The 14,603-nt window shown below is 38.1% G+C and overlaps 1 protein-coding gene across 4 annotated transcripts in view; it reads right to left on the bottom strand.

Annotated features, from left to right (window-relative positions):
* Positions 1 to 14,603, bottom strand: part of LOC125854934 (OVARIAN TUMOR DOMAIN-containing deubiquitinating enzyme 1) — a 1,192,864-nt gene that overhangs the window by 14,866 nt on the left and 1,163,395 nt on the right. For 3 of the 4 annotated variants that reach the window (XM_049534542.1, XM_049534544.1, XM_049534541.1), the window contains exons 2-3: positions 1,209 to 1,284; positions 67 to 132 (exon numbers count right to left, since the gene is read on the bottom strand). In XM_049534542.1, coding sequence (XP_049390499.1) covers positions 67 to 132; positions 1,209 to 1,271 — 129 coding nt within the window. In that variant the 5' untranslated portion in view covers positions 1,272 to 1,284. Of the gene's footprint in view, positions 1 to 66; positions 133 to 1,208; positions 1,414 to 1,597; positions 1,824 to 14,603 lie in introns of those variants that run through there. The other variant, XM_049534540.1, reaches the window with a different exon arrangement.

Raw genomic sequence — 14,603 nt, 5'->3', positions numbered from 1 at the left:
GTAGTTACATCAATTACTGAGAAATGCAGAACAATCACCAAAAAAACATAAATATAATGTTCAAACCTTTATTTTCTTAAGCACAATTGAATTTCCCAGATGGTATTCAGCTTCTAACGAAGACAAAGGTTCCTGTAGATCATCTCGGACAAAATACTCCAATTAATCAATGTATTTACTAAAGTTCAAGTAACTAGAGCAAACCATGCAAGAATTTTGTATCTTTAATTCTTCACAATTTTCTATAAGGATCTTGAACAATCCCCATAAGTTTAAAAGATATACACACAAGCACTACAAACGCAGAAGAAATGGTAAACCATGGAGAAACCACGGAATGATATACCAGCAAGGCAGAAAGATGAAGAATGTCCTAAAGCTAGCCAGCGAGAGGGTTCACAGGATGCAAATCCTTGCTGGTAACACAGTCAGTCAGGTCAAGTGAGAATGGTGAATCAGGTGAAAACTTAAACTATGCACGTACATACTATTGAAAAAATGCAGAGCCAACCAACACATAGAAACTGGTGCTATTGTGGCTACACCTCCTGATTTCACAAGAATACTACAGATAATGGCATGAGTTGATTGGAAATGCCATTCTGGCACAATATGATGTGGGGGAATCATCAGATTAACAAGTAATTGTCAGGAAGAACCAAAATATTACAAGCATAAAAATTTCCACTTGGATAAAAGAAGAGCAAAAGCTACTCAACAGCCAACCTTCTAGATCCTTCACCTTCTATTATGGTCATCAAATTATCCATAAATTGCAGTGCACAGGTGAATCTTGAGAAAATCAAGCAAAATATATGAGTCCAGGAATATGTTGTACAGCTTCTTTTTTTTTTTTTTGATAATGAATGTTGTACACCTTATTTACTGGATAAGTGATGCCTATTTTTCAGTTTCCAGAACACAAGAAAACTAATTGAATTAGAACACTTTGGAGCATCAGTCAGAAGTATAATCAGAATATTTCTGTTGAGATAAAGATTAAAGAAGAAGAAGAAGAAATTCCTTCAAGATTGTTAACAGTATGCACAAACCAGTGAAAACAAAACTAACCCATTCACTATGGGCCTAAAAACAGCAGGAATCAGGCCAATTTGATTATAGAACACTAACATGTTGAGCAGGTAACTGAGATAGAAAGAAGTATGGGTTTCTAAATAAAAAAATTAGTACAAATAAGTACGACTTGCCTTATCACCAACAAATGGAACTTTTACAGCTTGTTCAGCTTGTATGGCAGAGTGCTGTTGCATAATATCATCATCCCTGTATTTTTTCCAGTCATCAGTTTCAGAAGATGTCAACGTTTCCTTTTCTGCATCAGCCACAGCCTCAGCCACATCCCCTTCCTGATCCTGCATATCTATTATATCTTTCTTCGTTTGATGGTAAGATCTGATATCAAAGACACCAATTATATTTGTGAACAAATATCAGAGTAGTCTATTTATTAATAAATAACCAGAATCAGTATACGACTCCAGGACTATTAACATTGCTACAAGCCTTTGACAAAAACATGGTCAATGCAGTTTAATAGGGGTTCCTAAATATAAATAACTCTGGGCATATTCTTTACCCTTCAGATCTGGGTGGAATCGCAGGCAAGAATATCCACCTCCACCGGAGAAGAAAGGTGGTTCATGCAAGCAAACAACCAGCAGATGTACCAAGGCTCAGAGGTCGGTATGGTGTGACACAGCACGTGGGGGCTGTGTGCGAGACCAACTCTTTTAGGGTTTTGGGCTCCACTTCAATTGGGCCTCAGAATGAAGTTTTTGTCATGAGACCCAACTCATTAGCCACACACTTAAAACGTTGGTCAAATATACTTTTAAGTCAATTTTTGATTTTTGAAAGTGTTTGACAAATATAAAAAAGGGTAAATTACAAAAATTACATACTTTTAAGGCAAAATTACAATTTATCCCTTAAAAGTTTATAATTACAGAAATCTCTCAAATGGATACAATAATATAAGCATTGATACATTAATCTGATGCGCGAGATACATTAATCGTTAAGTAAGATACATTATATTTATACATGATACACTAATCTGATATACATTTTATACATGATACACTAATTTGATGCTCGAGATACAATAATATAAGCGCAGATACATTAATCTGATGCGCGAAAATGAAGGATTTTTGGAGATTTGTAAAACTTATAGGGGATAATGATAATAAGTAAACTAAAATGTGGGATTTCTGTAATTTTTCCTATAAAAAATAACTTAAAATAAGTTACGAAGTGTTTAGCAAGGTAAAAAATAACTTAAAATAAGTAAAAAATGACTTAAAATAAGTTAGAAACCAAAAGTAGGTCTCCCCCTACTTTTTATTTTTGACTTAAAAACTACTTTTTTTAAAGTCAATCCAAACGGGCTCTTATCTATTGAATCTCATGATCCAAAAATGGACACTCGTTTTATCCTATTAAGACAATTCAACCTAAAATTCAAATATTACAAAAATGCAAATGTAAGACAGATTGATCTCAAAATATCATAAGTGCACATAACTAGGTCAACTTAATAAAAATTTCAAAATCTAGTTATCACGTGTACACGCCTATAATGTATTACAATGAATTTGAAAGAAAAACACAAGTCTCAAATGATGTTGTCACTAAAGTAGAACAAAATCATAAATAGGAATAAGAAAGTTCGCTGAGATGACAAACAACTACCTCACACACTTATCTATTGAAACACAATAGTTATGTTATTTCTCAAACTTGAAAGAAACTGCTATGCAATTTCTGGAGAGCATGGTGAATGGGAAGTGGTGACAAAGAAGAAAAAATTGTTCTCTTCTTCTTCATCTCAAGGGGAGGATGGAAAAAGAGGTGGTTACGAAGGAGAGGTGTAAGACACAAACAATATGACTATTGTTGAAGAAGAGATAAACAAGGGGAATATAACAAAGACATGAGCCAAATATGCAATTGATACATATGCATGATCCTACTCCAGTTGACATACAAAGTCAGGAATCACTGGAGGCTGAAACAGAGGCTTCCAATTGGGTAAAATCCAACATGTTGGAATTAAGAAATATATATGGTAGGATGCGAAAAATAAGCTTTTGCTTTGCTAGTCAAAATGGGTGAAAGGAGAAATCATATGGGAAAATTTGAGGGAAGCAGTAAACTAAAAACTCTAAGAAGCAGGGGGATTGAGAAAAATGAATTGAAAAACTTAGGGTCAAAATCAATGAGGAAGTGGAAGGGGTTAGGAGTAGGGGGAGAAATCTAAGCCTAACTTATAAATGAAAATAAAGTTAGTGTCATGGAATGTGAGGTTCTTAACAGGTTAAATAAAAGGAACTAGGTTAAGAGCTTGATGTTAAAAGTGGAAAGTTGATATTTATTACTTTCAAGAGACAAAATTTGAGAAAGAAATAGAGTTGATGGCTAAGCAATTGTGGGATTGCAGATGGTTCAAGTGTGGCTACTTAGAAGCACAAGGAGCTTGTGGAGGAATTGTGATTTTGTGGGACAGTAGAGTATGGAAAGGGGAGTTAGTTACCAAGGGGACATATTCAATATCCTACAAGTTTGAAGCTGTACAAGAATCTTTCAATTGGTGCCTCACAAGAGTGTATGCTCCACACACCAAAGTGGACAAAAATGATTGTTGGGAAGAGATATTAGTTGCTAAAGGATTAATGAAAGGTCCTTGGGTATCATGTGGGTACTTCAACACTATCAAACACATGGTAGAAAAGAGAAATTGTTCAAGAATCACTAATATAATGAGAGATTTCTCCGAATGGATTGAGGATAACATATCCTCACTTGAATAGCAGAAAATTCACATGGTTCAAGGAAATAAATCACTATAGCATGGCTAGGCTTGACATATTTCTCTTCTACAATGATACAGAGGAAGCTTTCAAAGTATAAGACAAAGAATTCTACCTAGAGCCAATTCTGATCATACTCCAATTTCCTTAGATTGTGGAAATTGGAACCACAAGAAGTCTTACTTCAAATTTGAAAATTGGTGGTTAAGGGTGAATGGCTCAAAGGTCTGATCCAGAAATAGTGGTGTGAATTTGTGGTACAAGGTTTTCCTGATTTTCATTTAGCTAGTAAGCTCAAATTGCTAAAGAACAAGCTTAAGGAATGGAGTAGAACAAACTTCGGGGAGTTGGTTAAAAGAAGAATAGTCTACTGAATGAGTTAATTGAGCTAGATTAGATACAAGACAACTTAATGAAGATGAGATGATGATGAGATTGAGGAACTTGCCAAAATGTAGAGGCGAATTGGAGACAAAAATCAAGAGTATTGTGGCTTAAAAAAGAGGATAAGAACACTAAATTCTTTCAAAGAATGATTATTGCTCGTAAAAGATATAATACCATACACATGTTGAAAGTTGGGAAGAAGAAGTAGTGCAAGTGCATGCGATTAAAAGAACCATGGTGGATATTTACAAGAAGTAATATATAGAAACATAAACTTGGAGGCCTTCATTTGAATTCTCAAATTGCTCTAAAATCAATGATGAAGAGAGTGAATGGTTACAAAGACCTTTTATAGAGGTAGAGGTCTTTAAAGTTGTCAACTTGTGTGCAGTGGACAAGGCTCCTGGTCTGGATGGTTTCACAATAAAGAATGCAAGGAAGTTATTAAGGGAGATATAATATCTACTATTCAAAACTTTCATCAGAATGAAATTTTTCAAAAATCTTTCAATGCTACTTTCATTGCCCTCCTAAGAAGTATGGTGTTGAAGAGTTAAAAGATTTTAGACCCATTAGTCTCATTTGAGGGGTCTATAAGATAATGTCCAAGCTCTTAATAGAAATGATGAAATCAGTGATGGGAAAGCTATCAATGTGCATTAAATGACTTTTCTCAAGTGGAGACAAATCATGGATGTTGTAGTATTGGCTAATGAATTGGTTGATTCCAGAGTCAAACTCAAAAGGCCGGAGATTCTATGCAAGTTGGACATTGAGAAGGCTTATGATCATGTCAATTGGGGGTTCTTACTGTGATTTTAACGTTTCAAGCACACTTCTTCCAATTCTAAGTGTCAACAATCATAAATCAGTATAAAACCCAACTAAATGAGTTCGGGTCGAATCCCACATGGAGCAGTACGTGTTTAGATTTCAATTAAGAAGCATGAATGCAGTCTAATCAACCATTGGAATAAACATTATTGGAAAAGACATTATACAAATTAAAGGGATGACACGAATGTCAGATGAGGGAGGAGGGGTTGGTTTAGTTATCAACTACAAACAATCACAAAAGCTATGAAATAACAATAGGGAGAAAGATTCTCGGGATGTGATCGATTATAGGCAAATATAGGCATATGGGTAATTGCAACTACTAGTAAATAACTAAATATCAGTGAGTAGGCTAGACTATAAGGGAGATAGTTTTCTCTCGAACAATTACCCCGAATCAAGTGATTTCTTTCAAATATCAACAAGCATGACAATGAAGAACAACTCACACCTTAATCCATTCACTCTTTTGAGCTAAATGTGTGGGTTTGAGTTTAGGATTCACTCTCTCGAGCTAAACCCAGGTCAACCCAATACCCACAAACCATTAATCAATAATCTTAGCTTTAAAACCTCTCTATCGAGCAAGCCAAAAACACAAGTATATAACTGCATTTGCGATTACAATTCTTAAACTAAATCACAATTAATGATTAAACTCACTTTTAAATAGCATTTAAACTAGCAATTAACAATACTCATAAACTTTTTCATCCCATAATCACATGATCACACCCCAAGAATTGAGGTTTTAGCTAAACATCATAAAAAGATAAAAATCATTACCGAATCAATTATCCATCGACTGGGTAAGAGTGATTTCGTCTTTACAATGCTCTAATTTGATGAATCTTAAAGACCCACTTCAAAATTCGCAAAAGTGAATTTTTTCAATTCTTCAAAGCTAAGGAAAACTATGGGGAAAAGTCTTCTAAAACTCCTAAATTTGTTCTAAGATGTAAAAAGATGCTAAACTAAATGTTCAAAATCTAATTTATTGTCGCTGAAAATAAGCTACGAAAGTCCCTTTAGCGAAGTAAGTCGGGCTCGCCGAACCACTCGGCGAGCCGCCCTTTGACCTCTTCCATCGCCTTTTTGCCTTGGCATTCAGCATCCTCAAGGCCTGTAATTTTGGACGATCTACATTGGCTTCGCGAAACAACTTGGCGATCCACCGACTACTCCTTTTTCGTCGCCGACTGATGCTTATCGTGACCAACGACACTATCGTGCGATATGAGTTTCTACGATCGTTGATAATATAGTAACCCAATCGAGGGTTGGGGTCGTGTCCCAAGGGAGCGGTTTTGAGAAATTAATAACCAATTAGAATTTCATTCAAGTTAGTTGTAGTTAAAGACATTTTGTGATAAAAGACATTGTAAATTAAAGCGGGCGACACAAAAGTATCAAATATCAAAGGGGGTTTTGTAACAAGTACTAAAAACAACAAAATAAACAAGAAAATCAAGTATGGGGAAAGGTTCTTGGGATGTGACCGCAATATAAGATGAGATAAATTGTTGGGTACATGCTTTCGATAGGAAATTCGCAAAATAATAGTAACTAGGCTAAGCTTTAAATGGAAATAAGTTCCCTCTCGAGCAACTTACCCCGTTTCAAATGTGTTCCTCTCGGATACCCATTTGCCGCATGAATACCAGCCTACGCCTTACCCCACTCACTTTCTTGAGCTGAGTGTTAGGATATGGGACTAGGGCTCACCCTCTTGGGCTGAACCTCATGTCGACCCACTTCTTAGGCCATCAGTCTAGTCGTTTTGGTTTCGCGACCTCCCTATCGGGCAAGCCGAAAACACATGGGTGGCTTTGAATTTGCAACTACAAACCCTTTAGATTAAACCACAACCACTAGATGAAATCACCATTAAAATACATCTAACCTATCATCAAGCAAGACCCAACAAGAATATCAACCCATATTTGCTAAATCATACCCCAAGAATAGGGATTTTTAGCCACACATCAAGAAATAAGAAATTATACCTAACATGATAATGAAATCAACTGGGTATAAAAAATTAAATCTTAAAGTAAGCAAAGGAAAATGAATAGAGAAGACCCACTTCCAACTTGAGGAAGAAGAACTCATTTCTTCAAGTCTCCACAAAACCCTGTCCAAACTTGAAAGAAAATATCAGCTAAAGTATGTTCCAAAGTGAAAATAATAATAATAATTATTCCACCCCTAAGATTACAATTTTAACTAGAATTTATAGTTTTCATAGATTGTGCTGCAGATGATTGTTCGGGGACATTAGTCGAGATCGCCGATGAACTCGGCGATCTACCTTTTGGTCAGCTCATCGCCTTCAGTGTCTTGCCTTTAACATCCTCGCATTCTGGATCATTGGGCGGTATAATACTGCTTCGCGAAACTGATCGGCGACTCACCGACTGCTTCTTTCCTTGCTTTTTGATCCACTTCTTTCAAGGCTTCGCGTACTGGAACGAAGGGCGGTTCATGTCGTTTCGGCGACTCGCCAAGTTGAACTCGACGATCCGCAAGATTCCATTTTTTGTTCTTTTTAGCCCTATTTGCTCCGTTTTGCGCCTAAGTGTCCATGCTTCCACTAAAACTTCAAATACCTGAAACTTCAGCATTTTAATCAGGTATTGAGATAAAACAAGCATTCAAGGACATTATTTCTATTAAAATAAAGCACTAAATGAGTCTAATTTGTGGACTCATCAACACCCCCAACTTAAACTTTTGCTTGTCCTCAAGCAAACTCAAGTTCAACCGTTCAAAAAGGGTGCCTTGAACAGTGCTACACAAGACTAAATCATAAAAGCACACAACAAGACTCAATTTACTTATGCAAGGATCAATTGTGTACTCAAAGATTCAAATTGTGACACACCATCACAGATTCTCGTGCTCGCAATACTTGCTACTTGTGCAAGTTCATGCTCAACAAAAATATCTAAATGCCCTCGCACAAAGAATGATTCCATATTCACACATATATATGAGTCAATTTAAGATCAGGAATCAGATACAACGCTCACACTCAAAAAGAGGAACACAATGCATGTTTTCACCCATAGGTTTGCCCTTATTTTCCAATTGACTTTCGATCCAGCTTACTCAAGATCAAAAAGGTCTTTCTAAGGCTTGTAACGGGGCTGAGTGCAAAGGTATGGTAATTTAGGCTTAGTGACTTTTTCCTCGTGAGATGTGGTATTCTCAAAGCATTCCCTTATTTTCCTTTATCACTTTTTTTTCTAGTGCTTCTAAGTCATCATTTTATTCACTCCCTATGAATTGCTTGGAACCCTAATATCCATTGTACTTTATTCCACAAATTTCTTTTTCAATTTTTTTTCTATTTTTTTTTGGAGGGCTCCATTGTTCTGCAATCATGGATAAATGGGGACTTCTTATAGCACTTCTTGACTTCTCCTTTTCCTTTTCACCACACCCCTAACTTAGTCTTTTTGTCCTAAGTTGGCTATTCACTAAACCACAAATCAAGAGGGTTATAGGTAGTGGATCAAGTAAGGTCTAGGGTTTATCAAGGTTCTTCCAAAGAAATGTAAGGCTCAAAGGTGTTCAAAAGAGTTTCACACGCTCACAGGTAGGTCACTAAAAGAGGTATATGTCAAATTGGCTCACACTCTTTAAAATAACCTAAGATCATCTCAAGAGTACACCTTTCTAAATCAATCAGACTAACAGGGAAAATTCTAGGTTTATTCATGCAAGGTTCAAAGTAAGCTAAACACACAAGGCATCGATACTTCAGTCAAGCAAGACTACACACGTTTGCTAGTGTGCAACGGTCATCACAAGAGAATCAATTTGATAAATATCTAGTCACAACGAGATGCAAAGAGTGCACATATTGTCTATGTAACTTCATTTGGTCTCGTCATAGCCGTGCATTCATGTTTGTTCAATTGAGAGCACTATTCAAGTCATCGAAATTGATCAAAACCGAGACTTAAATTTTTGCAAAAGAACAACCACTTTCAACAAAGAGGGGTGGCAAAAATGTGCGAAAAAATTTAAAATTCTTTCTGAAGGATCAAAATTAATTTGCAATTAAAACAATAGGAGCCATAAGCTCAAACATCCACAAAAAGAAACAGTATTAAAACACAGTTTAAAGAAAACCAAACGACCCAATTTCATGCGCAAAACAACAAAGTATTCACACAAACCAAAAAGGCGAGCCTCACCCCACCCAATTAAAGAGTGTTTGTCCTCAAAAGCATGTAATAAAAAATATACCAACAGTAAGATAGGAAAAGACTACGCGAGAGAGGTAAGAAAGGGTCCTGTCTATGCAGTCTCTCTGTCTGCTGGGGCATCAATGCCCAGTGCATCTTTTTGAAGTAAAACAATGGTCCCTGGAGCATTGTCATTTTGGTCTCCACTGTTTGCCTTTGCCTTAGCCTCTGCAACAAGATTTGCTGCATTTATCTGATCTATCTCATGAGCTGCTCTGAAGGCATGTATTGCATTAACTAAGCTCCGATTACATGGGTGGACATTAAGATTGAAAGGAATTCATCTCTTTTCCCTAGCTTCCTTGGTGTACTTTCTTTGCCTGGCCATATCGTCTCTCTTTTCCTCTTTTCTAAATTCTCGTGCTCTTACATGCCTGGGTGGGTCATCTCTCCCTGCAACTTTGGGTCTAGCCATTTCGGTAACCACTTCGAGGATAAGTTAAACAGTAATTCAAATAATAGAAAAACTGGTGTTTCTATGTGCGTAAATTGATGTACCCATGATACAAAAGGGGTGGGCGAAAGGCGAACATGGGCTCTTTCGGCGAGCCGCCGGGTGTATTATGCGAACCAAACTGACCGCTGAGAGTCACAGTTCAATCAGTACATAAAAATAGAGGAAAATAACGAGATGGGGCTGTTAAGCGAACTGCTAAACAATTCGACGACGTTTGCTCATTTCGCCGATCAACTCATTTTGTCCATTATCAACCCTGCCTTTCAATATTCACCCAGCAACCCTAGTTAATGTAACCACACATATATAATTCAATTTCAGTGAAAACACATAGAAACTTCTAATCCCACCATGTAACAATTTAACTCAAAGCATAGCTAAGTGGAAATTCCTCGAATTATACAACAGATACCAATTCACAATCGGAAATATCTGTAACCTCAGTGACTCAGAGACTCAACAGAGGTTTAACACTTTAGTCATTATGCAAATGAGTGCAATTTAAATATTTTTACACGCGATGTTCGGACTGCTAACCTTTGATGTTGAATAGTTGCTAATGAAATGCTAGGCAGCAATGCAATCCAAATCCGTGCACAAATCAATGAGCCACAATATTCCAGTAGTGAAATAAATATAAAAATAGAGTGCAGGTGTGAATTTGGTAGGTCAAAGAAGTGAGAGAAAATGAGTGACATAGGACTTTTAAACTCGTGGCTTGCAAAAACCGTCCAGTTCTTGCCTGTTCGGCGATATAAATTGAGTTTGCCTAATTATTCGGCGACACGCCGAATGTTTAATTAGTTCGCCAAATGTCACAGGATCTGAAACTCCTGTGAAGATTCCAACGGCGGTCTGCAACGCAATCGCTGACATGGTCGGCGATACGCCACAATTCTTTTCGAGACTGCCGAGTTGCACAGGGTTTTAGCTAACAATGCCTTGTGTTAGCTAGCGGATAGAACCGTGTTCGCCAATCTTTTCAGCAATCCACCAACTGGACTTGTTGCTCGCCTCCATATCCTCTTTCAATCATCTCATTCGTTTCAACCTATACAAACAACACACCATTATTTTCTTAAGGTAAAACAAAGCAAGAAAGGGTTTTGGGTTGCCTCCCAAACAAAGCCTTAGTTAACGTCGTGGCACGACGCAAGTCAGTAGTTATTCTTCATCCTCAAATTCGCCCATGTTGTAATTAGGCGAATCCTCGGCGAATGATGGGTAGTGGCCTGATATCAAATGGCCGATTTGAGCATCCTGCAGCTGGATGGTCATGAAGTGAGAGGCTGATGCTTCATTTAGCATTGCGATATTTTCCTTCATCTTATTTAACATCTCCTCTTGTGCCTTCATTTTCTTTTGAATGAGTGAAAGAGCTTCATCTCCTTGCACATCTCCCTGCTTCTTCCCATGACTACACTCACGGAGGGAGAGGTACTTTTGTTTACCCATGGTTTGTACTTCCAATTCTGTGACTCGGTTGGACAGATCATCCAACTGGGTAATTAGTGCCTCCCATTTGTGCTTCTTTTTGTTTTTTTGCTGGTTGCTACCATGCCATCAAGGAGTTTTTCGACGATTTCATAGTGCTGGTATAGCATGCCTCCCTCACAAATCTGATCGGCTATGCTTCTATTCTCGGGTCCAAGACCCCTATAGAAGCACTCCAGTAGTTCCTTATCCGTCATCCCATGAGATGGGCATGGTTGATACTTTTGATATATTGTTTACTCTATTTATTTATTTATTATGTTAGATTATGCTGCCCATGACTTGAGAAAGTTAACTTGGTGAATTCGATGGCTCCGAACCTATAGTTTTGCACTACTAAGCTATATGCTTAGCGATAGTTGTTTCTATCATAGGGAATGATCGAGTGAATGCATGAAGTTGGCCATTGGAGATGGAAATTTTGAGAGCCTTAAGGAAGATCACATTTTCATATAGACATCTATATTTTGTATAAACCTTGGGACTTGTACATGATATATGTGTTGTATATTTACATGAAATTTTGAGGACTAATTTGATCATGTCACCATGGGTTGTATTATAAGTATGGCTCTATGTTTTGTTCTTTTGGGGTGTGTAAGCCCAAGTCTTGTAAAATATTAAATTTACCACTAATTTTGAATGATGGTGTGAAGCATGAACCACCTAGTTTGGGTACTCAGAAGTTAGTAATATTCTTTTTATATCATTTTTACTAGTGTGAGGACAATATATGCATAAAAATCTCGTGAGTTAATGGCTTATATTATTTTGGAAGGGTCGCTACAGTTGTAGTTGCAAATATGATTTCATTTTTGTTTCTTCGGCTTGCTCGAGAGAGAGGTCTTAAGACCAAAACTACTGAATCGATAGCCGGTGGTTATTGGGTCGTCGTGGGTTCAGCTCGAGAAAGTGAATCCTAGACCTTCTCCCACACATTCAGCTCGAGAGAGTGAACGTGCTAAGGCGAAAGCTGAGTGAAATTGCGACTTATCGGTGTTTGAGAGAAACCGATTTGATTTGGGGTAAGTTGCTCGAGAGAGAATTTACCCCACTAAAGTCTAGCTTAGTTACAAATTTACAGCGATTTACTATCAATAACATGTACTCAGTTGTTTGTTTGAGCCCATATTCCTTTCACATCCCAAGAATCCCGTCTCCCTAATTCAAATCTCTATATTTTTGCTATTTTTGTTTCTTAGTTGAATACAAACCCCCCATTTGATAATTGACAATCGTGCCATTTCTTGAATTTATTATGTTTTTACTCGTTAATGTTTATAGCTATGATTGATTAGAACATAATTTTACTTTTCTACTTGATTCTCGACTACTAACTGCTCCCTTGGACTCGACCCCAACCCATTCGGTTGGGTTATATTACTACACACGATTGTTGACACTTGAATTGGAAGTTGTGTCTTTGATTACGTCAAACATCAAAATGGCGCCGCTGTCGGGGAGTAGTGTTAGTTGAGAATTTTTAGTTAAGTAGAATTTTTGTTCTTGTTAGTTATAATGATACTTAATTTTTAGTTTCGTTTTGCTTATTTGTGTATTGTGAACATGAAGTATGAGCTTAAATGACAGGAATGACAGTTAAGTATGCCATCAAGACGACATCAGAAATCTCAATGATGTCAACGAGCCTCATGCTATTGACCCCCATCTCATGGGCGGTATTGGTGCCATTCGCTTACCTCCGGCCGCAGAGAATGAGGTATTCCACATCACGAGTACTATGTTGTAACTCTTGCAACTAAAAAGGCTTTTCAGTGGTTTGGCTCATGAGAATCACCATGAGCACATTAGGAACTTCGTGGATGTATGCAAACCATTCTCTTTCAAGAATATCTGCTACGAATCGGTCCGGTTGAGGTTGTTCCCGTTCTCGTTGATGGGTGAGGTGTGCAAATGGCTGGCTGAATTGCCACGTGAATCAATCACTTCGTGGGAGGAGTTGGCCACCTCATTTCAAGTGCAATTTTTGCCTCCCTAAAAAATGATGACTCTTCGGGACAACATTCAGAGCTTCAAGTGTCTAGAAGGCGAGCCTATCCATGAAACTTGGCTGCGATTCAAAAAGTTGGTGCTTCAATGCCCAACCCATGGCTTGCCTGATAACGTGGTGCTGCAGTATTTTTACCGGAGTTTGGATTCGGTAAATAAGGGTGTTGTTGACCAACTCTCTCCGGGGGGTTTGATGCAGCAACCTTATGTGATAGTTGCTCAACTCTTAGATGACATGACTACCATAAACAGGGCGTGGTATACCTGTGAAGACCAGGTGTCCCCTCTCACGTTCAAGTTAACTAAGGAACAAATGGAGAAGGACCAAGAGAGGGACCAAAACATGGCCAAGATCATGACACAACTTGATATTTTGTCTAAAACTGTCATGGGGGTTGGTGCTTGAAGTGTCAATGCTGTGGGTTTTGGGTGTGCTAATTCGGATGAGTCCAAGTTTGAAGCCTTGTATAATGAAGAGGTAAATTTCCTAGCCAACCAAGGCGGTGTCTATCGTTCAAACTACCCGAGGCAGGGTGGTAACCAAGGTTGGGCTAGGGATGAAGGTTGGAAAGATCGAGATCATGAATGGAGGGACCGTAATCCGAATTGGAAGGATGGGGAGAAGGATAAATATGTGCCTCCCCATGAGCACCAAAAGCCAAAGGATTTGGAAGGTGGTAGGTCTGAGGATATGCTCTCTTGTATCCTCAACAAAGTTGAAGGGTGAAGCAAGATTTTAAAGGAAATGAAAGAAGATGTGTCTACTCTTAGCCAGACCGTCACCTCCCATTCAGTATCTATCAAGCAGTTGGAGACCCAAATGGGTCATATAACATCTCATCTCAACCTGAGACAGCAGGGGGATTTGCCTATAGATACTATGGTTAACCCCAAGAATGAGTTTTGAAGGTGGACTTGCGTCGTGCCGCGACGTTAACTAAGGCGTTGCTTGGGAGGCAACCCAAGACCCCTTATTGCTTTATTTTGTTTTGATAAAATAATGGTGTGTTGATTATGTAGGTGGAAGTGTGGAAAGTGTTTGAAAAGTGCAGATTGACGAGTATCAGGTCCATTCAGCGAATTGCCGAAGAGGTCAGCGACCTCGACCGCCGACAGACTCAAGACAATTTTACTTTGGAGCATGTAAACTTGGCGAGCCCAGAAAATTATTGGCGAATAGCCGACCATGTCGGCAATCCCGACGGAGACCGCCGTTTTGACCCCCACAATAACTAGAGGTCCTGTAAAATTCGGCGAGGTGAATGACTACTTAGCATTTCACCGAGTAGCTTGGTGAAGCATGATGTTTGATGTAATCAACTGACACTA

Source organism: Solanum stenotomum, chromosome 2 (genome assembly GCF_019186545.1).
Source record: "Solanum stenotomum isolate F172 chromosome 2, ASM1918654v1, whole genome shotgun sequence".
Taxonomy (NCBI): Eukaryota; Viridiplantae; Streptophyta; class Magnoliopsida; order Solanales; family Solanaceae; genus Solanum; species Solanum stenotomum.
This window is presented reverse-complemented; position numbering and strand designations above follow the sequence as displayed.